At 40.4% G+C, this 25,099-nt stretch overlaps 1 protein-coding gene across 6 annotated transcripts in view; it reads left to right on the plus strand.

Annotated features, from left to right (window-relative positions):
* The window catches only part of shroom4 (shroom family member 4), a 111,355-nt gene that overhangs the window by 62,388 nt on the left and 23,868 nt on the right, over nt 1-25,099 (plus strand). For 3 of the 6 annotated variants that reach the window (XM_085395726.1, XM_085395734.1, XM_085395744.1), the window contains exons 3-4: nt 7,241-7,356; nt 18,338-18,550. In XM_085395726.1, the coding sequence (XP_085251852.1) occupies nt 7,349-7,356; nt 18,338-18,550 (221 nt within the window). In that variant the 5' untranslated portion in view covers nt 7,241-7,348. Of the gene's footprint in view, nt 1-7,240; nt 7,357-10,101; nt 10,215-13,537; nt 13,892-18,337; nt 18,551-25,099 lie in introns of those variants that run through there. The other 3 variants (XM_085395760.1, XM_085395751.1, XM_085395718.1) reach the window with 3 other exon arrangements.

The following is a 25,099-nucleotide window of genomic DNA, read 5'->3' on the forward strand; positions in this document are numbered from 1 at the left end:
ATTAGCTGCCCTAACACTGTGTTGTATCAGCATTAACATGTGGTTGAGTCTCTCCTAAATGCGTGTGGTCTGCAACAGTTTATCTGTCTCCTCCGGCCTGCTTTTTATTAACTGGCCCATTAAACTGTGATACATGACACTGGTTTGACTCCCCCCAACAGACAGACAGACACACACACACACACGCAGATGTATACACACATACACAGATGGACAATGTCGTCTCAAATTAAAACAAATTCCTAGGGGCCAATGTGGACACACATGAACCAAGACCTTAAGTGTGATCAGCTCAGCTCCAAACTTTAATTTTGGTGATTTCCCATAGCTCCTAAAGTTTATGTTTAGTCCATCAACAGCCAGGGAGGTAGTGGTAAAAGATGGAGAGACACTGTGATTGGAAACAGGTTAGAAATGGAAGTAAGAAAGCTCAGGTTGTACAGGAGCCATACTAGTGAACATGATGCTTTCAGGCTTTAGCTGAGGCAGCTGAGACTCGAGTAGGTTGAGTGGTGCTCATTGACATGCAGTGACAGATGAGCCATAATGTAGTATGTAGTGAATTTACTGTTTTCATTTTTATTTTGTAAAATCCCTGTTTTACTTCAGTAAAAATAAAATGTAAATAAAGTAATAATAATAATAATAAAGTAGTAAATAAAATGAATCCAGTTAAAAACGCCACTTGATTCAATTTAAAGATGACTTATTTCTACTCATTTTCTGCTCCATATTTTTTTATTCTTGCACGCTATCAGAGAAGCTTTGCATCAGTCCAAAATAATCTGTATTCATCTTATACTGGGTCATGATGTAACTCCACCAGTTCATCCTCTGAAACAAGTTGTTCCTCTCCTTTAAAGACACTTTCAACCTGACTAAGAGTGTCAGAAGACTCACAAAATAATTCTACAACTATTCCTAATCTCTCTGCCTAAACACTGACGTCAGAAATAAGCCCCTTATTTCAGATTTTAGATCTGCACATACCGGGGCTGGTGTCTGTGGCATCCTGCATTTAAGTAATTATGTGCAAACTTGTTGGCTTTGAAAGTGACGGTGGAGCTGCTGTAATGTGTGGCGGTAGAGAAGAGCAGCCACACTCCTCACTGAAAAGATAAGCCTGACTGTCATTCACAAGTTAGTCTGCTGCAGAACACATTACAGAGCCAAAGCTTTTTCACATACTCATTAACTCTCAAATTTAACAATCTGATGCTGATTTCGGTTAATTTACATTTCCTCCTTTCCACTATGGATATTTGCACAAATGGGGCATTGTGTTACAGTTTGCAGGATAGCACCAAAGGTCTGTCATCAAAGCAAACTGTTTTCTTAAGAATCTGCTGTAGAGGAATATTTTTTTAAATGCACACCCTCCTTTACCCTGCTTGACTCTAATGGGGAGCATAATTTACAAAGTTAACTTCCTGTTGTTCACGAAGACTTAAAACTAGAGACTGAAACCAAAAGCTTTTAAGGTCTTAAATGATGGGAGTTAAAGGCTGTTTTCCCATTCATCTCTATACAGCTGGACTTTTGGAACCAGAGCCATCACCTGGTCGCCATTAAAAGCAGTGCAGGTTTAATTCACTTCCATAATAGCTTTACTTTTAGATCTGGAAGCTACGTGCTCTTAAACGCACATTATGCTTTGACAAATTGAAAAGTACTTCTCCATTGGTTAATTACATGGCAATACAAGTTAATGTTTAAAAAGCAAATCTATATATTCAAATAGTTATTAATTGAATCCCCTGAGCATTCATTCACATGAGGAAATGGTTTAAAAACTGCCCATAAGTTAAAGATAAGCTAATGTACAGAGCAATGATTTTGATAGGGTGCAAGTGTTTAGGTGATAAATTGTCATGAAAAGATCAGAGGTGATAAAACTAGTCTTATCCTTTCATTCACAGTAAAAAACCTGAATTCAAACAGGAAATGTTCTCATTTTCTGTGGCATCAGTTAGTGTGTCTGAGGGGAAAAAAACAAGTGGAAATGCATTTTGTAACTTGGAACAGGATGTGTTTGACGCAGAAGAACTTTATACACGTAATCGGTTGTATGAAGACACCTCACATGGTTGTTTTCTGATGATTTCTTTCCTTCGCTGTTCTTTGCTTGAAATATAAATACAACAAGTCAGCTAAGAGTGATTTCTGTCTCTTAAGGTTTAGGCTAGCACTATATAAGCTACTTTCAGCACTTTCATTTGAATTAACTGCTGCGTCTTTCAGTATTTACTGATAGTTTCAGATCTTATTACCTGAACTTTCAGCATTTCAACCACGTTTCAGATTATACTTCATCTGACATTTCGACTCTCTTTGGCACTTAAACAGTGTGAGTGCCAGACAGTTATTCAGTGTTTAAACTTCCGCTCCCTTATATGTCTTATCTTAAGCTGTTACTGCCATTCGAACACATTTCATAACATAAGAATCTGTCATTTAAAGTTTTACTGTGCATCAGCAGGAAGGACCTTTTACTTCTTAGTTACAAACCACCAGTGTTGGTCAAGTTACTTGAAAAAAGTAATCAGTAACTAATTACTGATTACTTCCCCCAAAAAGTAATCCCGTTACTTTACTGATTACTTATTTTCAAAAGTAATTAATTACTTAGTTACTTAGTTACTTTTTAAAAACACGATTTACAACCTGAATAAACCGATAGATCTTTCAGCCCAATTCTACTTTTTCTACATAATCCATCATACAAAATGTAATCAAATGGAAAAGTCTCTTTTTAAAACTTGTTTTATCAGTTTTAATCTTTTAACTTTATGCATCAAGCAAAAATTTAATTATATGCAACATTCTCTGACTGTAAGAAATTTGTTTAACATTTAAGCCTATTTTCTGCACATTCCAGCACATAATTTATTTATTTATTTTTTTGTTACACTCACTCTTTGACATAGATGCAAGTAAAACACAGCAGAAAATAAATAAAGTCAAAGACTCAGCGGTCCTTTTGCTCTATCAGAATCAGAATCAGAATACTTTATTGATCCCTGGGGGAAATTATTTTTTGTTACAGTGCTCCATTTTAAACCAACATTAAGACAAGACGGACAATACGCTAACTAAGAATAGTACAATATATACATATATATACATACATACATACATACATACATACATAAGTCACTTATAAATAAATATTTGGAAAAGAAACATGTGTAGCAGCAAACAGTGTGTTAAGTGGATGCGTTGTACAGGGAGATGGCCACAGGCAGGAATGATTTCCTGTGTCGTTCAGTGGTGCTTTTCGGTAATCTCAGTCTCTCACTGAACGAGCTCCTGTGACTGACCAACATGTCATGGAGTGGGTGGGAGGTGTTATCCAACATTGTCTTTATCTTGGACAGCATCCGCCTCTCCGACACCACCTTGAGGGAGTCCAGCTCCATCCCCACAACATTGCTGGCCTTACGGATCAGTTTATTAAGTCTGTTGGCATCTGCGACCCTCAGCCTGCTCCCCCAGCATGCAACAGCATAGAGGATCGCACTGGCCACAACAGACTCATAGAAAATCCTCAGCATTTTCTGGCAGATGTTGAAGGACCTCAGTCGCCTCAAAAAATAGAGACGACTCTGGCCCTTCCTGTAAAGTGCTGTGGTGTTTTTAGCCCAGTCCAGTTTATTGTCAATGTGTACTCCAAGGTATTTATAGTCCTCCACAATGTCAACACTGACCCCCTGGATTGAAACAGGGGTCAAGTGTTTCCTGGTCTTCCTGAAGTCCACGATCAGTTCCTTGGTCTTTGCCACGTTGAGCTGCAGATGATTCTGCTCACACCACGTGACAAAGGAGTCGACCACAGCCCGGTACTCTGTCTCATCATCCCTGCTGATGCATCCAACCACCGCAGAGTCATCAGAAAACTTCTGAAGATGGCAGGTCTCTGTGCAGTGGCTGAAGTCTGTGGTGTAGAGGGTGAAGAGGAAGGGGGAGAGGACAGTCCCCTGTGGTGCCCCTGTGTTGCTAATCACCTTGTCAGACACACACTGTGGGAGACGTACATATTGTGGTCTTCCTGTCAGGTAATCAACAATCCAGGACACCAGAGAAGCATCCACCTGCATCGCTGCTAACTTATCACCCAGGAGGGTCGGCCTGATGGTGTTGAAAGCACTGGAAAAGTCAAAAAACATGACCCTCACAGTGCTCGCCGGCTGGTCCAGATGGGTGTAGACACGATTGAGCAGGTAGATGATGGCGTCCTCTGTTCCGAGACGAGGCTGATAAGCGAACTGAAGGGGATCCAGATGTGGTCTTACTATGGGTCGCAGCTGGTCCAGGATGAGCCTTTCCAGGGTCTTCATGATGTGGGAGGTCAGTGCCACGGGCCTGTAATCCTGGGGGCCACTGGGACGAGGCGTCTTTGGTACAGGGACGAGGCATGATGTCTTCCACATCACCGGGACCCTCTGCAGACTCAGACTCAGCATAAACAGTTTATGAAAGACTCCACACAGCTGGGGGGCACAGGTCTTGAGGACAAGGGGACTCACTCCGTCTGGTCCAGCAGACTTGCCTGAGTGAAGTCTCCTCATTTGCATCTCAACCTGGTATTGAGTGAAGGTGATGGGTGGGGGAGGGGTGTCAGGAATCTCACAGGAGGCAACATGTGAAGAGAGAGGCTGGCACAGTGGTGTGGCTCTGGATTCCAGGCTGACTGCAGGTGAGGTTGTGGGGGTAGGAGCAGACACTGTGGTGTCGAATCTATTGAAAAACAGATTCAACTCGTCGGCTCTATTCTCACCTCCCTCAGCTCCCCTGCTGTTGGTTGGCCTGAATCCAGTGATGGTCTTCATGCCCCTCCACACCTCTCTCATGCTGTTCTGCTGGAGTTTCCACTCCAGCTTCCTCCTGTAATTGTCCTTAGCCTCTCTGATCTTGTCCTTTAGTAACACCTGGATCTTCCTCACCTCCTCTTTGTTGCCCCCTCTGAAAGCCCTCTTCTTGTTGTTGAGGAGGGCTTTGATGTCCTTAGTCACCCACGGCTTGTTATTTGGGTAACAATGAACAGTCTGAGCTGGAACAATGGAGTCGGTGCAGAAAGTTATGTAGCCTGTGATACACTCAGTAAGCCCATTGATGTCCTCGGCGTGAGGCTCACAGAGTGTTTCCCAGTCGGTCACCTCGAAACAGCCCTGTAGTTCCGCTATTGCCTCCTCTGACCACCTCCTGACAGTCCTGGTGGTCACAGGTTCCCTCCTCACAATTGGCACATAGCGGGGGGTGAGGTGAATCAGGTTATGATCTGACCTACCAAGTGGGGGGAGGGAGGAGGAGCTGTATGCATCCTTGACGTTAGCATACAGTAAGTCTAAAGTTTTCTCTCCCCTGGTGGGACAGTCCATATTTTCACCTGTAAAGCAGGAGCAGGGTAGGCGGAGGTTTACCCTGGTGCAGGTGAGCCGAAGCGGTCAGTGGAAGAATCCGCAAGTTTCTCTGTGAATTTCCCATTACATCGTAGTGCACTCGGTGCTTGCTTGGAAGTTTAGGGGTTTTTTCGCTGTAAAAAGAAGTTTTCTTCCCACGCACAACGGACACTAATGTTTTTGTCACTTTTTATGGAATCAAACTTAAAGTAAGGTCAGTACTTCCACGCTTTAAACGCTGCACGCTCATACTCTCTCCCGCACTCGATATATGATCCATTGTTGATCTGCACACAGCTGTTGTCATGAATGTCACACTTGCTTACGTCACTGTCATGAGACATTCTCACAAAAAATCACGGTTTTAGTAACGCAGTAACGCAGCGTTCCTATGGGAAAGTAGCGGTAATCTAATTACCATTTTTGCAATAGTAATCCCTTACTTTACTCGTTACTTGAAAAAAATCAGATTACAGTTATTTGTTACAAGTAACGCGTTACTGCCCATCTCTGCAAACCACAGTGATGTTCTTTAAGAAAAATGTTGCTTAAACTTTTCCAGATTGTTGAATGTAGTAAATGGTAGCATAACGCTGATTTCAGAGACATTTCAGCAATATACACAGGAACTGAAATTAACGGTGTTTAACTTAAGGATTGCACCACTTAAATGTACATCAATCACATAAAACCCAAAGCCATTTGTTATTGGGATGGACTTAAAATGACAGTAAAACTGATAAGTCTGCATGTAGCTAAGGCATTGAGCCTGCGTCATTATTTACCAGAAGCAGATTTATTTTCATATATTTCTGAACATTAAAAAAAAATCAAAATTTGAGTTGGCACAGTGGACTAAAGAAGTCAGAAATTAGTCAAGGACAACATTCAACTCTTAAAGCTCATTTTCTGTTCAGTAATTCATGTAAATAACTGTAATTTGGCATCTTAATCAGAAAATAATGGTCTTTACTATGTTTATGCTTTTTTTGGGAAACTGGTAATTTGAACATTCATGGATAACATAATGGTACAGTCCCAAACAAAAGTTTAAGACCACTTGAAAAATGGCAATGGGTGGATCTTAACAAGGTTCCAAGTAGATCTTCAACATGCAACAAGAAGAAATGGGAGTGAGATAAAAAAAAAAAATTGAGCATGCAATTTATTGAAAACAACACTTAAACCGAATAAGGCTGATTTACTGCTGATGTCACACTGTCATGACATTCTGATGGCAAAGGCAAAAAAATGTCCCTTTTTGAACATGGTTGGGTTGTTGAACTGCATAAGCAGAGTCTCGCAGCACACCATCGCTTCTGAGGTGGGACACAGTAAGACAGTCACTTGGAATTTCTTAAATGATCCTGAGGGTTATGGAACGAAAAAGTCAAATGGAAGACCCAAAAATTTCACCATCACTGAGCCGGAGGATCCAATTGGCTGTCCGTCAAGACACTGGATGATCCTCGACCCAAATTAAGGCCGTTACTGGTGCCAACTGCAACCACGTAACCATCAGACAGCATCTGAGACTGAAGGGCTTCAAAGGCCTTATCTCCTTGAATGCCAAAGAACTGACTGTTTGGACCAAGGAAGAAAGTTTTATTCTCTGATGAGAATTTTTTTTTACCTTGAAGGTCCTGATGGTTTCAAACATTACCTGCATGAAAAGCAGATCCCACCTGAGAAGTTTTCTACGTGTCACAGTAGAGGGTCTGGGGTGCTTTTTCCTTCAGTGGAACAGTGGAGCTTCAGGAGGGCTATGTCCAGATGTTGCAGAGAGCATCTCTAATGACTTAGGCCCTCATCTGTGTGGTAACGACTGGGTTTTTCAACAGGACAGCGCTACAGTACACAATGCCTGCAGGACAAGGGACTTCTTCCAGGAGAATAACCATCCTGCATGTTCCCTTGATCTAAATCCAGTTGAGAACCTTTGGGGATGGATGGCAAGGTAAGTTCACAAAAGTGCACAACAGTTCCAGACAGTGCATGCCCTTCGTACGGCAGTCTTCACCACTTGGAGAAATGTTCTCTCTCACACCTCATGGAATCACTTGCATCAAGCATGTGATCAACAATAATGGTGGAGCTACTCAATACTGAGTTCATATTTGGAACTTTGATTAATTTTTGGGCCGGTTTACAGGATTTTTTGGAGGTGTGCTCTTAAACTTTTGATCATAGCCTGTTTAAGCCTGTTTAAGCGTTGTCAGTTTAAGTGTTGTTTTCAATAAGTAGCATGCTTAAAAAATGTTCTGTCTCGCTCCCATTTCTTCTTGTTGCATGTTGAAGATCTACTTGTTAAGATCCAACCATGCAAAATATGATTTTTTGCTATTTTTCTAGTGGTCTTAAACTTTTGACTGTATTTTAGCTACTGGTGAATTAGCCATTAAAGAAACATAAAATGGTTTTGATAATTATCAGTACTGTTAATTGAGGCCCACTATAGCATAAACCTTCACATTGGATGGTGACCTAATAAATGCTTCCATTCCAGTCACTGTTATGACCTTTATACCTTCATGTTTTCTAGGTTTCAGACCATCATGTACATGGCGATGGGTTGAAATTTGGTGCTTTTTAACTCCTTCAAAGTTTCACAAGTATATGAGAGCGCTACAATCTGAATCTTTTACGGCAGAAAAAAAATACATTTAAGCTCAGTTTGAAATTCTGCTTAAAACTGTAGTCAAATCAATTTTATACCCCTCTCAGTGTCACAATCTAAAGGGGGTCACAGTTTTGTTTTTCTATGACCAGTTTTGAGTACATATATCATGGGATACATCGGGATTTCAATAAGAAACTGCAGTGGTTTCATTTCTTTAACAGAGAGTAACAGAAACCAACATCGGTACCTTGGATGTTTTTTCTGTTTTCTGATAGTTTCACTGGAGAAAACTTTGTGAAGTGCATGTTGGATAAACTTTACAAGTTCATACCACAACGTGAGATGGGTTACCAGTAGGGCTGCTCAATTAATCGAATTTTAATCACGATTACGATCTGGGCTTTCAACGATCATTAAAAATGACTGAGCCGATTATTAGCCCCTCCCTTGTGCTTTACTCTCGCGCTGCTCCGTGTGGCAAATCGAGCGCACCTCTCTGCATTTCGAACACGCATCACAACAATTAAGAGGACCCGAGGGAAGCTCGGAAAGCTAAGCACAAGTTATTTGGAGAGGAGAGTGACTGCCGTTGGTTGAAAAGACAGGTAAAAAAAAAAACTTCAGTGGTGTGGAAACATTATGGGTTCGTGGATCAAGTAGACACAGTGTGTAAACTTTGCTACGGTGTCATAGCTGCACCACAGAGCAACACTGCAAAGTTCACTAAACTTAGATGTTTACATTTTTCATTTATTTTTTATATTGCAAACATTTGCACTGTTATCAGTATTTGCACACTATTTTATATTATTTTTTAAAGTCATTATTCAATACATTGTTATTGTTAACCCTTTAAATCCCTGTAGAACCGGAACCGCGTAAGCTAGCGCAATAATTTGTTTTGCATATGAAACCGGAGGAGTTGTACTTACATCTTATGCCATCAGCTTGTCCTAGGTCACGGTTTCCTTCCACATAAAGCTTTGCAAATATTGCATAAAAAGCGCTTGCAGGAACAAAAACATAACATTCCAGAAACACGCTTTGCCGATCCGATCAGCTGTTCGTAACACTTCCCACATTGAAAAAGACGTCAACGCGAACTATCGCATGTCCGCCATTTCCTGTCCGAAACAGGAAGTGATGTCATTTTCGCAGAAAATGTAGTTTTTTACTTGTAGGCCTTAAAAGCCTATACTGGTGTTCTTATAAGTCATGTTTGACTCTATACTTTTCTGAATAGTTTCTGTGATGCTTAGAACTCGAATTGCACTGCTGGAAATATTTTATTTTGATGCACCTGCTGTTTTCTTTGCAAATTTGCATCATAGGATTGTTTTTTGTTTTTCCTGCAGTATATAAAAATTGCTGTATCTCCAAAATAAAACTATGAAGACACTCAAAATAAATTTCCTGTGGTGGGAAACTATTTTTTGCAACTTTTTTGTATTTAAAGTTTTGAGGGATAAGCCTCTTAAATTTCCCCAAGTAGAAATATATGTAAAAAAAACAAAAACGATTTTCAATTTTTTTGTAGTTTATTGCACTTTCTTGCAATTAATGTAGTTACTATGCACTTAATGCATACATATTATTAAAATATGGGCTATAACAGTTGTGTTGATGTATAGCAACTTGAAATGCTCCCAAAAATGGCACTACAGCATGTAAAAAAAATAATATAAGCTCTGGCGGACTTGGTTCTATGGTAGGTCTTAAAGGGTTAAATAAATATTGTCAAATAATCGAGATCTCAATTTCACTGAAAATAATCGTGATTATCATTTTTGCCATAATCGAGCAGCCCTAGTTACCAGTCAAAACGAAGTTGCATCATATGAAAGGTCTCCTTCTTATCTACATTCTGACACTAGACTCATCTTGATTCCTTCTGTGTTAAAATAATTTTCTAATGTAGTTCTAACAACAGGAGGCACTGATTACTTAAAAAAATTGAATTAACCAGTAAAATTAGATATTGGTATTCTGTTGTATTGAACATATTATCTTATTTGCTGTAAAAAAAAATCCTTGCTGGGGGTTTTATTTTTAATCTAACTGTGCTTTTATCTTGTGAGTCAAAAAGTTAATTTCAGACTCAGCACGCACACAATCGAAGGGATCAGCCAGTAACAAACAGCACATTGTGCTGCAGAGGCTAAAGTGGACTTCACCCTTCCTGCCATCAGCCTCTGGTATGGGCCTAGTCTCACTGTACTGATTACCTGGTATGCGAAAGCTGTGTGTGTATGTGTGTGTTTAACCCTTTGGAATTAGCCTGCATGTTTGCATGCGTGTGTGTGTCTACGCAGTAAATGCATGCCTACGAGCGGGTACCAGTCAGAAATCCATAATCAATGGTGATGAGGGGCTGCAAGGCAAACAAACAAGGGTCTGATTGCATGCAGACACACACAAGAGAGACCCATTAAGCAAACAAATAGATTCTTATCATGCGAACACAAAGGGGATAGAGGGGAGGAGGTGAGCTTGTTTAAGGCTTTCTAGCATAGTTGACCCTTGACCCTGACGGAGCAGACAGGGAATGTAAGGAATCTCCCCACATGCATGTACACAGTGTGCTTTCCGTGGGGTCTGCAGGAGATATACGTCTCCAGGAAGTCCTTTGAAGCCCACAGAGGGCCTCATGTTATTAAGTATCAGCGGTTGTGTGCTTGGTTAAACTTTAACACCGTTCATGCTGGACACTCACCTCTTGCTGTTTGCTCTGCAAGCTTCATGTCTGGTCAGTATTGAGGGGATAGTGACATTGATACACTTTTAGCCAGACACCGCTAAGGTGAATTTACCCTCTGAAGAAAAAAAACAAAAGACTCTTTTATAAAAGGTGCAAATAGTCACAGTGACCACTGGTTCCTGTTTTTGAAGCCTGGATCTGAGTGCCATCTTAGACTTTGGATATCAAACATAAAAAGTGAGCGATACTGCATGCTCAAAAGGTATAGATTTGTCAATCACAAAATAGACCCAGTGTTTCTCAGTGTTTGGCACTCACCAAATAGGTTTTGTGCTCACACCAAAAGGAAATTTTAACCATTTGCTTCTGTGAGGTTTAATGTACGCAGGCATAAAGCACATTATTGTTGTTTATCAAATGGCTGGAAATAACAGGAAAACGGTGACTAAGTAAGGTAACGAAGACTCGTTATGCTAAGCAAATGTAGACCAATCAACTTAAGTACTTACCTTAAGTGAAAGTATTCACCTTCCAAAGACTTATTCTGAACCAGTAAAAAGCCTGATTTTACTCTAAATTGGACCATAATTTTCAAAATCAACATCATACCACGTTAAACAAGTCTTGAAGCTGTGACTGGGGACCGCAAAGTCACAAGGAAACTGTTTACTGAGGTCATAAATCATGTGAGAAGCACAATCATTTCCCCATAGACATCTATATAGTCAGACTTGATTGTGCAGCCACACTGGTTGCCCCCTATGGGTCATCAAGAAGAATGCAGATTTGAGGCTGAGTTTACCCTCTGAAAGATCATCTTTATATAAACTTCGTGGGTGTTTGGCTTGGTTCACCTGTTACTGGAATCAATGGATGATCATAATTTCTTTAAGCGTGCCTTGGTGGTCTGTTGCTGCGCAGAGCAAACAATCCAACAGTTTTACGTTTTGACTGCAGGTTAGTTAAGTTTTCCTCACGGTATCTGTAAGAAAAAGTTATGAAACCCTCATAAATATAGCTTTCTACATCTCTCTTATCCAACACTGTTTTCATTCAAACAACTGGGCGAAATTTTCTCCCCAAATCTAAATTGGTTTAAAATGAAAAAATGTCCACTCTGACCCACAAGCTGCATTGAACCTGAAACTTGAGTAATCAGTTGATAGATTAATCTGAAAAAACTTGTTGGAGGATAAATCAGTTTAGTTTTTTTTTTTTTTTTTTTAAAGAAAGGAAAATCCAGACATTTTCTGGCCTCAGCTTCTTAAAGGCAACCACTGTAATTTTAACATCTGCTTAACATCTGGTTTTTGGACTGTTTATGCAATTCAAAGAACCTATCAGAAGTTTTTCTGGCTTCTTTTGTGAATTCGGGATTTTCCAACATTTTATAATCTAATTGAAAAAGCAATTTTGGTATCATCATCATAAGCTTTAGTTTAAAAGTATTTCAGCTGTCATGTTATGTGGATTTTCAGTTGTGTATTTTAAGTATAAATGGTCTTTCATGCTTTCCTCTAGAAGTGCATGGTTGAGAGTTGACATGAAATGAACGATAAGGCAGTACATTAACGACATGCATGGTAAGTTCCCAGCTAGAGTCTAAACTGGGAATGCCGTGATGGGATTTTTATGTGGTTGTTGCTTTTTTTCCTTCTAACAACACTTGATTATAATTTAAGCTACTAGAAGCCTACTGGGAACAGTTAGGTTTGTTTCTTGTTCTGTTTTTTTAGTATATCCAAAACCCACTCTCCAAAAAGAATCATCATAAGTAAATTTTATTTATATAACATTAAAAATTAAAAACCAATGTGCTTTAAATGAAAAAAAACAAACAGTGTATGAAGATATGATTGCAATGCATTTGTTGTTGTTGTAACCCATTTATACATACTGTGTAAATACTCGTATTAAAATGTAACTTAAAAATTACATTTTAAATTTATTAGGTACAACTTATTACAGCTTATCTAAGTGTGTGTCTGAGACAGCTGTACTCGGCTCTCTGCTTGTAGTTCTCCCAGAAGTTCTTTTAGCAATCACAGTTTAAGGTGAAACTAACATTGAATGAGTTTGTTCTTTTACAAAGGGGCAAAATTGCACCACTGCAATGGAAAAGGGTACAAACCACAAGACAAAACTAAACCTTCGAGATCATAATGCCCCCCCCCCATTAATCCTGTTTCGTGAATCACTGGGAGCCAACATTGAGACAGAGGCTAGAATTTGACCAGTTTTTTTTCCTCCTGCCCGCTGCTCTGTCCTTTGAGCAACACTAGCGCACAAAGTTTGAATTGCAAAGGATAATATTTCTTATCAGTAGCACAGTGTTTTCTCTACTGTCCATCCATCACCACCACTCATTGTGTTTGTCTATAATTATTCTGCAGACCTCTCCATCCTCTACTACGTTCCCTTTCCTTCACCACATTTTGTTTTTCTCATCTCTCTGCCAAAGTGTAACCCCCCCCCAATGTCTCTCCAGCACTCTGCTGTCTTTACTCTTTCGATGTCTTTTTCATGCTCTGCAAACACACGTGTGCACGAACACACACACACACACACACACACAAGGAGGAAGTACCTCTGAACACCCCCGTCAGACAATAACAGTGTGGAACTCTGGGTATTATTCTAGCAGCCGTGCGCTACTTTATCTGCCCTCCACAATACTTCCTCCCTCACTGACACACACATCCTGCCTGAGAGGGGGCGAGAGAGGCAGGGAAAGAATGAGATGGGAGAGAGAGAGGCAAGGAGAGGGAGGGAAGTAAGGAGAGAAATGCAGAATACAGGAGGGAGTAATAGTCATGTTTTGTCTTCCAGCAAGAGGAGCAAGGGAGGAAGTAAAGAGGAAAAGGAGGGAGAGGGGAGATGAGGCTTGTCGGTTGGTTTTTCCCTCCTGGTCAGAACCTGCCACCTACTTTACCTCCTCAGATGGACAACAAGCTCTCTGGCTTGAACTCCACTTTCAAGTCACACATCGACTCTTATCAGACCTCAGCTGGCTTGAGGACGAATTTCTTTCCAAATTGTGACCATAAAAGCAAGAGAGTGTTGTGTATGGGACTTAAAGCAGCAGAGTGTCTTTGAACTTGAACTGTGGCTGTCAGGGAAGCTGTGAAGAGACCCGATCAGTTTGACAGTGGACGCTTCAGCTTGGGGAGTCTGGTAAGTTTGACAGCCTTTGTGCAACATTATTTTCAAACTTACGAGGAATAATCTGGACATTTGCATCCTCTGGCTCATTTTAAAATCACAGCTTCTTGTCGCTGTGAATCTTTAAAGAAACTGAATCCGTCCTGTCTCCAAAGCAAAGTGTCTTCAGTCAGTTTCAGTCCTTACTTGTTTGTCCAGCCGCCTTTCTGGCATTCGGTCTGTACTGTATTGAGACAGTGTGTGTGACTGAGATTATGCGCTGTGACCTTTGTGGTATCAGTCAGCTGTTGCCGTTGCTGACCATTAAGTGGGACATTCCAGCAGATCCTCTAATAGAGGCTCATTCAGAGTTGAGAATTTATAATTTCTCGGCCTTTGACTGCTGTCGCCAGCTTGTGTCTTCTTCTCGTCTCCTTGCCACTTCTCTCATTCCATCCAGCTCTTCTATTTAAGATCCTAAAAACCTGCATAACTCCCAGAGAATACATGTTGAAGTAGAAGCTCGCTACGTAGAGCCAACGTGATTGAATTTCCCAATTGGTTGCGGTCAAAACGGAACAATTATCATCTCTTATCTCATTAACTTTGACTCCACGTCAAGGACAAGCTGCTGTTCAGGGTGTGCCAGGGAATTATTTGAAAAATGTGCTTCATGTGATTCCTCTTTGCTTGTTGTTGCCAGTTGGGGGACAGGTAGCCAATTGGGTTACAGTGTCAGGAACAGGAAAGTGGGAGTTCTGTGGATTTATTATTAAGCCTGTTTCGTTGATCCAGATCTTTCAGTCACCGTGGTTAAAAGGACAGTAAGAGCCGGGTCCTTTGTGTGTTTCCTGTTTTTCATAAATAAAAGAGTCCCTGTGGATGTTACTATAATAATGTTACTATAATGTAGTACAGATCTTCAACAGTTTTGAGTAAAATAGGTTAAAGTTTTTGCCTCTTTTTTTTTTTTTGCCAAAAAGTCCAAATAACAAAAAATTAAACAGTTTTAAGCAGGGAAACCGGTTCTTTCACTGGGACTTTTTGTTCACTTCCTGGGTAGCTGTTTTTCTTATGGTGAGTTTCTTGCTGTAGCATGTATATACAGTATATATATACCCTTAGATTTTCCCTGCTGTTTTTTTTGTGCATTCCCTTACATCCATTCCAATAGTTCAGAAACTAACCCTCCAGGAAATAGAGCAAGATTACCCATAATTCTGTGAAGCTGCAAGAAAGCATCTGAGAATGAACAGGGGAACTCAATGGATATGCAACTGGCCAATCATGGTCATTGTTGGCTGCATTGATGCGACATGTAGATTTCTATGGAGGTCCATGTCAGATTAGGATGTAGGGCTTCCTAAGAGTTTTCAGTTATAAGAGACCTACGGTGTACATTTAACACTAATGTTTTAGTCCTTTGTGAGTTGTTTCATTTTTTCGTAACTGACATAAACACAGCTTTTAATTTAAACCCTATGTTTTAATAATTGGTTTAGGAAACTTGAACTAAACACAGTCTTCTTCATTTTAAATAATCTTTGACCAAAAATTTTCGTAACAGCTTTGACCCTTTTCTACCACTGTAACATTATCAGAAGAAGTACTTGTTATTGCCCTGTGATCGGGATTAGAGGGTAAAGGAGGCTGTGCTTTAACCTCCTAAGACCTGAACTCTTCCACGGCATGCATTTTTAATTTCTCTGTGATATTTGAACATATTGGAACCTGATGAATGTAAAAACAAAGAATTTGCAGATTTTTTTTTAACCTGATTTTTGTTTCTAAGAAAAATAAGAGCCACATATGAGGATATTCATTTAAAATTTCGATAGAACAGTAGCGGTATAATGTGCTCGTAAGTGGATATCAGGCCGTTGTAGTCAAAATTGAGTACTTTGGTCTAAATAACCCAAAATGTGATGTTCACATGTGTGGACGCCAGGAGGTTAATGGCGGCTTTTCCAAAGCTGTAGAATAGCCTCACGGTCAGTTTCTATGCTGCATGGAGACTTACAGAAATTATTCAAACATATGTTTTCTGTGGTTTTTTTGTTTGTTTATTATTTTATTAGCTGAGATTTATTTTTTTAATAATACTTTATTAGTCATTCATCCAAGTTTTCGTACTGTGAAACTTTCTGTTTTGGTTTTGTTTTAAGCTGTACAGCACTTTAGTCAAGTTTGTAAGAACACTTATGTATTCCTATGTTGGAGGTGCAGCTCTTCATGCTGTAAATCCCCTAATTTGATCACTGCTGCCCTCTTGGCTGCTGCTCTCAGCCTTTTGGAAACGCACTGATTGGCTTTGTGGTTTTGGAGAGCTTTTCCCTTGTCCCCTGCATTGCTGCACAACAGCAGATCAGCGCTCTGTTTTCTTTTAAGCTACGAGTCGGCACATTTTTCCTTTCTTTTTTACCCTTTGTCGTGCACACTATCTCCATCTGACTTTGGCATTACTACATTTGATTTTTCACAGTAATCAATCTCTGGAAAGCTAAACTTGGAGAAACTGAGGAGGTGGCAGTGAGAAATGGGGGGGGGGGTCTGTCAATGTTTGTATTTTGTTCAATAATGGTATTTTGTCTGGTCAAGTTTAGATAGTTCCCACACATAGTGCAGCATACACGTAGGAGTGTAGACGCACATACGCAGGCTCTGCATAAACTTTCTCAGGGGATAATTTAAGGACATTGTCAGCAGAGTTGAACAATCAGCGGGTTCAGATAGAAATCCCTCTTAAGGAGCCAGAATCAGGAAACTGGAGTGTTTATTTTGGAAATGGGTCTCCTGCCCCTGCTTTATCATAAACAATAATATGCAAAAATGGTCCTTTCCTTTCCCTCTTGGTGCCAGGATCTGCATTCTTCTCTCAAAACTGTACTTCCCTATGTTTTTCCAAAATAGTCTAATTTTACATTTTTTGTACTTTGTGCTTGATGACCTTAATAGTCCTCTCATTGGAGTGTTGTTGGGAATTAAACTTTGGCCCTTTTTTGTCATAATTATCCACCATGTCATCCAGTTGGTATTTCGGGTGTTTTCAAACTCACTTTTAAACCTTTTGGGACAAGTCAAGCTCTCGGGTCAAAGGATTAAATGCCAGTCAAGGTTGAAGTGTATTTGAAATTGGAGCGAGCCAGTTTTGTGAAATTTTAGGTTAATTGAGTTGTTATTTGACTGATGATGGCATTTTTCAATGAGTAGGTAAAAGAAAATGTCAAGTCAAACAAGCCGAGTCAAAGTCAGTGGCAAAAAGTCAAAATGAAGTAAAATACAATAAAGAAAATCATTTCAAATTGAATTTTATGAGATTTTCTTTGATTTAAATATCCAAAAGCGTCCTTTTGGTTCCAAAAACTCTTCCTTTTTACTAAAGCTTATTAATTGTTATACTCTACATCTAAGATTTTTGCACCAGATACTTGAACCTTTTGTCTTTTTTAAAGTAAGTTTCTCACTGGGTGAAGTCTCTCAGCAAATTCCCAGCTTTTCTGACTTCAGTTTGATTCAAGCTCACACCTCTTAGTTCCTGTTCTCTATAGAGGAACTAGGAGTATGTTATTTCCATCCAGCAACAGTATGTCCAAGTCAGTGTTATTCTTAAAGATATGATTACCACCATAAAGGTCCATTCAAACTTGAGGAATGTAACATTTATAACTGCCTAGTCTTCTCACTCTTTTCTTCTGCTCAATCAGCCCATCTTGCAGTCTGTCTGCAGGGGGGCTGAGCTGAATCTGGCGAGCATATGTGATCGGAAGTCTGAACAAGGGACTTAGTGAATATCTTGGGATACACTGGAATGCCTGGCTTTAGATCAGACCGGAGGGCTTACTGTACACGTTAGATGAGTTTTTAATGGACATAGCGCTGAAGTCCAAACAGCTTGCGAGGAAGCCGTTTCCACAGGATTTAGGTTGGCACGGCGCTGCCGCTGTAGGCATACATTTTATGTGAGCTCTTACGATCCAAGACACTTAGGCTTGTGGTTGCAAACAAGCATGTCATCTTATACATTTTGCCTATATTAATCATATTCAGACATCCTGCTTAGAAGTGGTGGGTAAAAAGATCCCATAGACATGAAGTAGGTAGGAAAAAGGAAAACCGGCCCTATTAAAAACAAGGAAATCACATTAGTTGCCAGGGGAAAAGCATGTTTCACATTTATACAGACACACTGGAAGCATCCGGGCGGGAAATACAACACCACAGCCGCTTCTTTATGTTTGACCAAAATCTCAGGAGTCCCCTAAATTCAACTGGCCTGCAAGTGGTGCTAAAGGATGTTTCTGGATGTGTTTTAGTAGAAGAACGCAGTGTTCCTGTAATACAGGGACACTGCAGTAGGTACCATTGAACTGCCGGTAAATTGGCTATCGGGGCCGTTACTTTCCTCTCTGATCAGCTGATTGATTGATTAAACACTTGATTCTCACCTGTGTTTTTTTGTTTTTGTTTTTGTCTCCACAGACGTAGTGTCCCTTTCATCAGGCCTCACTCCTGGCACCTGGCAAAGCTGTCGGAGCTGCCCTTCCCTCCCCCTCCCCCCCCGTCCCCTCCTCCAGCACCACCCTGCCTCCCCACTGCCAACTCCCCACCTCTCCCCCCTCCTCCACCCCCTCCACCTGCCATGCAGCTCCACCCCGGCCCTTACACACTACCCTGGCACACGACTGACAGCAGGTGAGCTAACGTGTGAACAAAGTTTTTATGTGTCTCGTAAGTAGGTGGTGCTGTTTATTTGCATTTTCCTGAGAGGTGGGTCCCTAATTTTTTTCTGACAATTTTTCTAACCTTTAGGTTTCATTCAATAAAAGCCACCATAGAAAGGTGGGTTTTACTCAATGAAATCTTCCGAGCTCATGTAAAGTTCTGTTTGTGCTCTACAGGGGATTTTCTATGTTTGAATGCAGTTACATGATTATATCACTACAGGGAATTGCTTTCATAATTAAATTAATTATCGTAATGAATATATTAAATGTTGAAGCTTGCAGTTATGTAAAGCAGTAAAAGCCTTACTATTTTCAGTGATGTCTCACATATGTAGAATGTGAAAGTAGCAGGAGCTTTGTTTGTTTGCTTGAAAGATGATTTGAGCAATAAATCACTTGGTTTAATCAATATTTACATACTTTCGAAGTGTACTATATCGCTTAAGGTCGAGGTAGACATTCATCATACTGACTGATATTGCTGATAGTGACATTTGGCACTGGACTACATAAGTCTTTATAGCATGAAGCCTGTGAGCGTGATGTTTATGGGCCTCAGGGTTTCCAGTGGTGCACAAACCCAGTGGTCTGCTGGGTCCGAGCTGAGCCCCGTGAGGGAGTCAAGATGTTTTTTCAGATATAAGATACAACACAAGAGCGATTGTGTTCTAGCTCCATATTTTTAACATTGGATTCGGGTTTGGAATAGATCCTATAGTGAGCCTTAGTGCAGAGCCTCAGTTCATCATCTAGCTGAAATAAGCTGTTTTAGCACCTTTGTCTTGAAACTAACTTTCTTCTGATTGGCTCAAAGAAAGGGTTGAAAGCAAGTGGGAGGGGCTTTTGTATTTTAGATTAGATTAGATAGATTAGATAAAACTGTATTAATCCCTTGGGTGGATTCCTCCGGGAAATTCAGTTTCCTGAGCAGACAGACGTTGCATGTTACAGAGTTGGAATACCAAATAAAGGGTATTGCTCCATATTTTTTGACATCATATGGAGCCAAGAATAGAAAAACAAACTGTGCAGTGGCACAACATGCAACGCACACAAAAAATGGCAGGTGTAAAATGGGCCTAAGCGACTGAAGAGGTCGGAGATATTCACCTTGTTTCCCTAATGACTATTAATGATAATAGACCTTTTACCGATAAGGTTTATGCAAGATGTTTTGACGTAGTCTTGACGCAGTGTGTTTCAGAGGATCTCCATGTAAAGCTGTTGTTTATATGGTGCGCTCAGTGATATCTCACTGGCGATCGTGGCTCAAGAGTTAGGAGTTCGCCTTGTAATCGGAAGGTTGCCGGTTCGAGCCCCGGCTTGGACAGTCTCGGTCGTTGTGTCCTTGGGCAAGACACTTCACCCGTTGCCTACTGGTGGTGGTCAGAGGGCCCGGTGGCGCCAGTGTCCGGCAGCCTCGCCTCTGTCAGTGCGCCCCAGGGTGGCTGTGGCTACAATGTAGCTTGCCATCACCAGTGTGTGAATGTGTGTGTGAATGGGTGGATGACTGGATATGTAAAGCGCTTTGGGGTCCTTAGGGACTAGAAAAGCGCTATATAAATACAGGCCATTTACCATATCTCTGATTTTAAGGTTCTTTTGGGATTCGTTTTTCTCCTGGCTTTAATTTGTCGCTTCCTCACTGAGGGGAAGAGTAATTACAAGCTGGGGAATATAAGATGAGCATCTTCATCTGAATTACAGCAAATCAGGTTTTGCTGCTCCACCAAAAACATCATACTTTATATTAGTCATACAGTATGATCCCATTATTTGCAAGTCCCCACCTGGGATTTAAAAAAAAAAAAAAATTGGTCCCTGTGACTCTGACTGTGCCCCTAAAGCCAACAATTGCCAGGAAGCAGGTGACATCACTGTTTTAATGTCAACATGGCCCACACAGGAAGCAGGTCTATTTTTGGCTTCTATTTAAACATTCCAAAGCAATAACCAATCAGATCTCTCTGGTGACCAGCTCTTTGTTCGTCTGCTCGTGGGGGACAAGATGTTTTCTGCTGCGGTGGCAAATCCATTCAGAGCCCTCGGGGTTTTTAAAAGTGAAAGGGATGCAACAACAAATTCAGATGGATTTTGTTTTGTTATTTGGCCTTCTGCAGTTAATAGTTGCAGTTTAAATCAAGAAGTTTTAAGAAAGATGTAGAATAACACTAAAATGGGGTGGAGTGGAAATTGGTTTAAGTAATTGGTTTAAGTAATTTCACAGCGACTAATCCAAATCACACAGCAACGCATTAATGGCTAACCTTGTTTTGCTGATGGGTTTATCTCAGACGCCCTCTCGGCGGAAGTTTGGTGTGTTTTCAGTATCATATCTTCCTGCCATGTGGTGTAATTAATCTGTACCAATTACAGATCTTCAGACTCTAGCAATTGCTCATTGAGCCATGAGATAGTAGATAATTATGTCATTAAGCCCAGCTTTGCTAAACCTCTAAATTGTGGAAGTATTCAGGTTTCTTTTTTTTACTACTAAGTCATAAAAGTCCTGTATGACTCCATTCAAAATTACTTCTAAATTAAATCCCACTTTTCATGGATTTGATGTTGAACTTATCTGGCTAAATTAAAACATGAGAAACATGGTGCTGAATGACCTTAAACTCACTGAATTCAATATCTACAGCATCATTTTAAAACAGCCAGCCCCAAAAACATCCACAGATTCCCTTTTTCTTTTAAAAGAATCACAGTTTGCTGTCATTTTAGGTTAGCATAAAACATGTCTTAATATGGACTCCAGGATGACAATTTTGCAATCATTAAAACTGAATATTTGAAGTCAGAATAAATGCCATCGTCTATAAAAGAATATAGATAATAATGATTTTTTAAAATAGTGATTCTTTTAAGGAATGTCAGTACATTAAAAGACTTTTGAATGTTTCAAACTGGTTTAACTCTAAAATAAAACAAAAGACTAGGAAATTATTTACTATACCTGGCCACCCATTGGCCACCCATTGGCCACCCGATGTTAAAACATGCAGCACAGACAGCTTTTTATCCATCATTTGGGATCTTGCAATGTTCAAACTCATGACAGAAAAGATTTGTTTGTGCACATAATTGGAATAATAAGTTAAACAGCAGTCCAGACTCATTAGTCATTCCCCTCCAAATTCATTAACATGAAGCTGCCTTTTGTTGAGTTTCTGGCCCTCTGACAGTGTTTTGCCCATGTGCCCATATAAAATATCAGGTGGGAGACCATTCTACATAAACTATATTCTTTGTAGTTTTGCAGACACGTGACAAGTCAATGTGATGTTTTCTGACATATAGATATCATGGTGCTCATGCTGACAATGTGGGATTAAGTGACTAAGGTCCCACTTACACAGGCCTAGAGACTAATCCATGACCATCAGGCAACCAAGAGAGAAAAACTAGTGTTCCCTGATCGGCTGTGAGTGGTTTCCAGAGGTTGATTGCAGTCGATGGGATTGCTCAAGTCCCAGCCACACAGATTTTCAGACCAGTCAGTGACCCCCTGGCAACCACCTGTCACTAGGGAAAAACATGTGTCACCCAACTGGTTGGCAGACCTTCTTGTGACTATTTGATTGCTAACATATTGCTGTGATCATAGTTTGAATTTTCACCCAGCGAGAGCCAGAAACCCCCAGGAACCACTGCCATCCAGTTGGGGACTACACATTTTTTCCCCACCAACTGCTGGGTGCAGCACATCCAATATGGTGGCCAGCTGTCAAGCAGCATGTGTAAATGACTAATTACTTAGTGAAAGTGCTACTTTTTATTGAAAATTTCCCAAATCAATGAGTATTACTTCCGCTCTGAGTCTAGCTATGAGATTTTTTTTTCTGCTACTGTAATACATCAGTGACAAATAATTGAATCGGATAGTCAGGTTGAATAAAACTCTTTGTATTAGAGTATGATCTCACCAAGCTACTCACAGTAAAAATAGCCTTTATGTCTTTGTCAGTTGTTCTCCTTTTGATAGCAATCAGTGATCTAACGTACCACTGTTTTAATAGTCCCACATGATGTGTGCGTGTGTGTTAGTGTGCGTGGGGGGTTCTTATTCCCACAGTTCTCCCGCCTGATCTCATCAGTCGGATGAGGAGGCAGCTCCCGGCATAACTCTGGACAATGTCGTGTGACTCCCAGAAAATGTGGACAAAGAGAGGAAGACGTTCAATAAACTGTGTTTGTGTGAAGGAGAGTACATTTTGTACAGTCCGTGTGTGTGTGTGTGTGTGTGTGTGTGTGTGTGTGTGTGTGTGTGTGTGTGTGTGTTTTATTTTTGCTCTAACCATGTGTAAGCAATAAGTAAAGTAGGGATAAAATATCTCCAGCTTTCACAGGAGTGTGTATGCCTTTTGTAACTCTCACATCGTGCGTTTGTGTATTTGTGCTGGTGCGTCTTCGTCAAACCTCACACTCACATGTTCCACATTGCGTCTGATTGGGCAGGAGTGACTGTCATTTCCTCTCCAGCTCCCGTCTCATTTCCTCTCTTCCTCTCTCTGTCACCCAGGTCAAACTTATACAGAAGCCTCTCCTCTCCCATCCATTGCTCACTTCCCTCAAAGACTGTTTTCTCATGCAGATAATGAAGCGTACTTTCCACCCTGCCAGTCAGAGTATTGTATCTCACTGTTTTACACCCGTGATCTTATTGAGCGATTTATGTACTTATATTGCACCACTCCCAGGGCTCCCATTTATGTCATTCTAGTACTGAACGCTTGAGACTGACGAACATGCCTGAACATGTCTGGATGGACACTAGAGAAACTGCAATGTTGGCATTTCCATGTTTGCTTTATTTTGCAGAGCTGTTGTTTGCTGCTTCAGCTTAATGGTGGTTTCATAGCATTTTCACATAACACATGAAAGATCTTTGGTTTGAACCTGGGAGCTGGCACAGATCCCTGCATCAGAAATGGCTTCTGGTGTAAAAGTCTATCAAACCAAATATTCAGTTCAATTGAATTTTATTTATATGGCACAGTAGCACAGTTCCCTCAAGGCATTGTTTGGATCCGCATATCCAGATATGCAGCTCTAAACAACTTCTGTTATACAGCATATTAATGAGTTAAAGGTCACTAATTTTATTATTGACTTTAAAGTCTTGACTTTATTACCCCATGATCATTATATAAAGGACATAAATTCCTCTTCATGTTCCAAAAGCCAGTGAAGTTTTAAGAGTCGGCTCATATAATTCTTACATTATCCAGCCATACTGGAAAACGGTAGCTGTCAAACACAGAAACATTGCTTGTCTAATGTGAGAGACACCATGTACATAGAGCCTACTGGTAAGAGCATGGAAAGGAAAATGACCTATACGCGTACTACAAATCATCAAAACATTGGAATACATGAGCATAAAACTTGTATTTAGCGTAAAAGAGTAAGTTGAGGTTGAATAGTTTACAACTGAAGTTTCTGAAGCAAAGAATTGTAAACCATAAATACCACAAGCAGCAGCCTGGAGATAGTCTGCTGGTTGTCTTGCCCATGTTGGTTTGAGATCAAAGTCCTTCAGAAATTTCTGTCTCCTGTAACCCCTCCTCTGTCTCCTTGACAACTTTCCCCATTGTTTGAATAAGACACCAAAGAAATAACAAAAGGGTGAGTGACCACTCTCTCCTCTTTACAGGAAAAAGAAATACCACAATAAAAATGCCTGCAGGTTTTTATTGGAGCCTTTATGGCACTGGATTTGAACCAAGCGCATGAACACTGGGTGCCCTCAAAGCCCGCTTGATAAGACAATATGTACGAAGTGTATTTTTCTATCTTTGCTGCCTAACCTCTCCTTTTGCTCCCTGTTATTCTGTCTCGTGTGGTTTTCTCCACGAAGTTGAGATGGTTGGGAATTCTTTTGTTCTTTTTTCCTCTGTGTCATTTGGGGGAAACGGGGTCATTTTTTGGCCTAATAAACAGTCGAAACTACAAGGGGGGCCAAAGAGCTCGAGAGGATGATGTGTAACATGGGTCACAGGTCAAATTCAAACCCAACATTGCGGTTGAGTGGCGGGTAGTTGAGTCCATTGAGCAACATTTGATATACAGTACATATGACATTTATTGCATGTCTGTCTGCCCTAGAAGGGATACCTCATCTGTTTCTCATCTGCCTTTTTTTCTCTCTTGATTCAGCTGGGGGAGTATTTTTTTTCTTATCTAAATCAAATGTGCTAGGATAGATTATATTGTACAGACGCTTCTCTTTTTTGGCTATATATATAGTTATTAAAAAGTAAAATGGTTTTTAAAAGCTATATATATATATATGGGGGGGGGGGGGGGGGTAAACATTGTGCATTTGATGTAAAGAAGTTGGGACAGGGTAGGACAAAAATCGGAAGAAAGGAATGAAAGAGGAAGATGAAAAAGGATGAGAGGAATCAAGGAATGACTTAGACATTTTGACTGTAGGCAGCGTGAGTTGATGAGGAGGAAATCCCTCTCTGCCTAAAGAGGCTTCCTCCGAGGGGCTTTAAAATGCATG

Source organism: Rhamphochromis longiceps, linkage group LG3, assembly GCF_057381845.1.
Source record: "Rhamphochromis longiceps isolate RC_006_pf linkage group LG3, R_longiceps_female_GT1.1, whole genome shotgun sequence".
Taxonomy (NCBI): Eukaryota; Metazoa; Chordata; class Actinopteri; order Cichliformes; family Cichlidae; genus Rhamphochromis; species Rhamphochromis longiceps.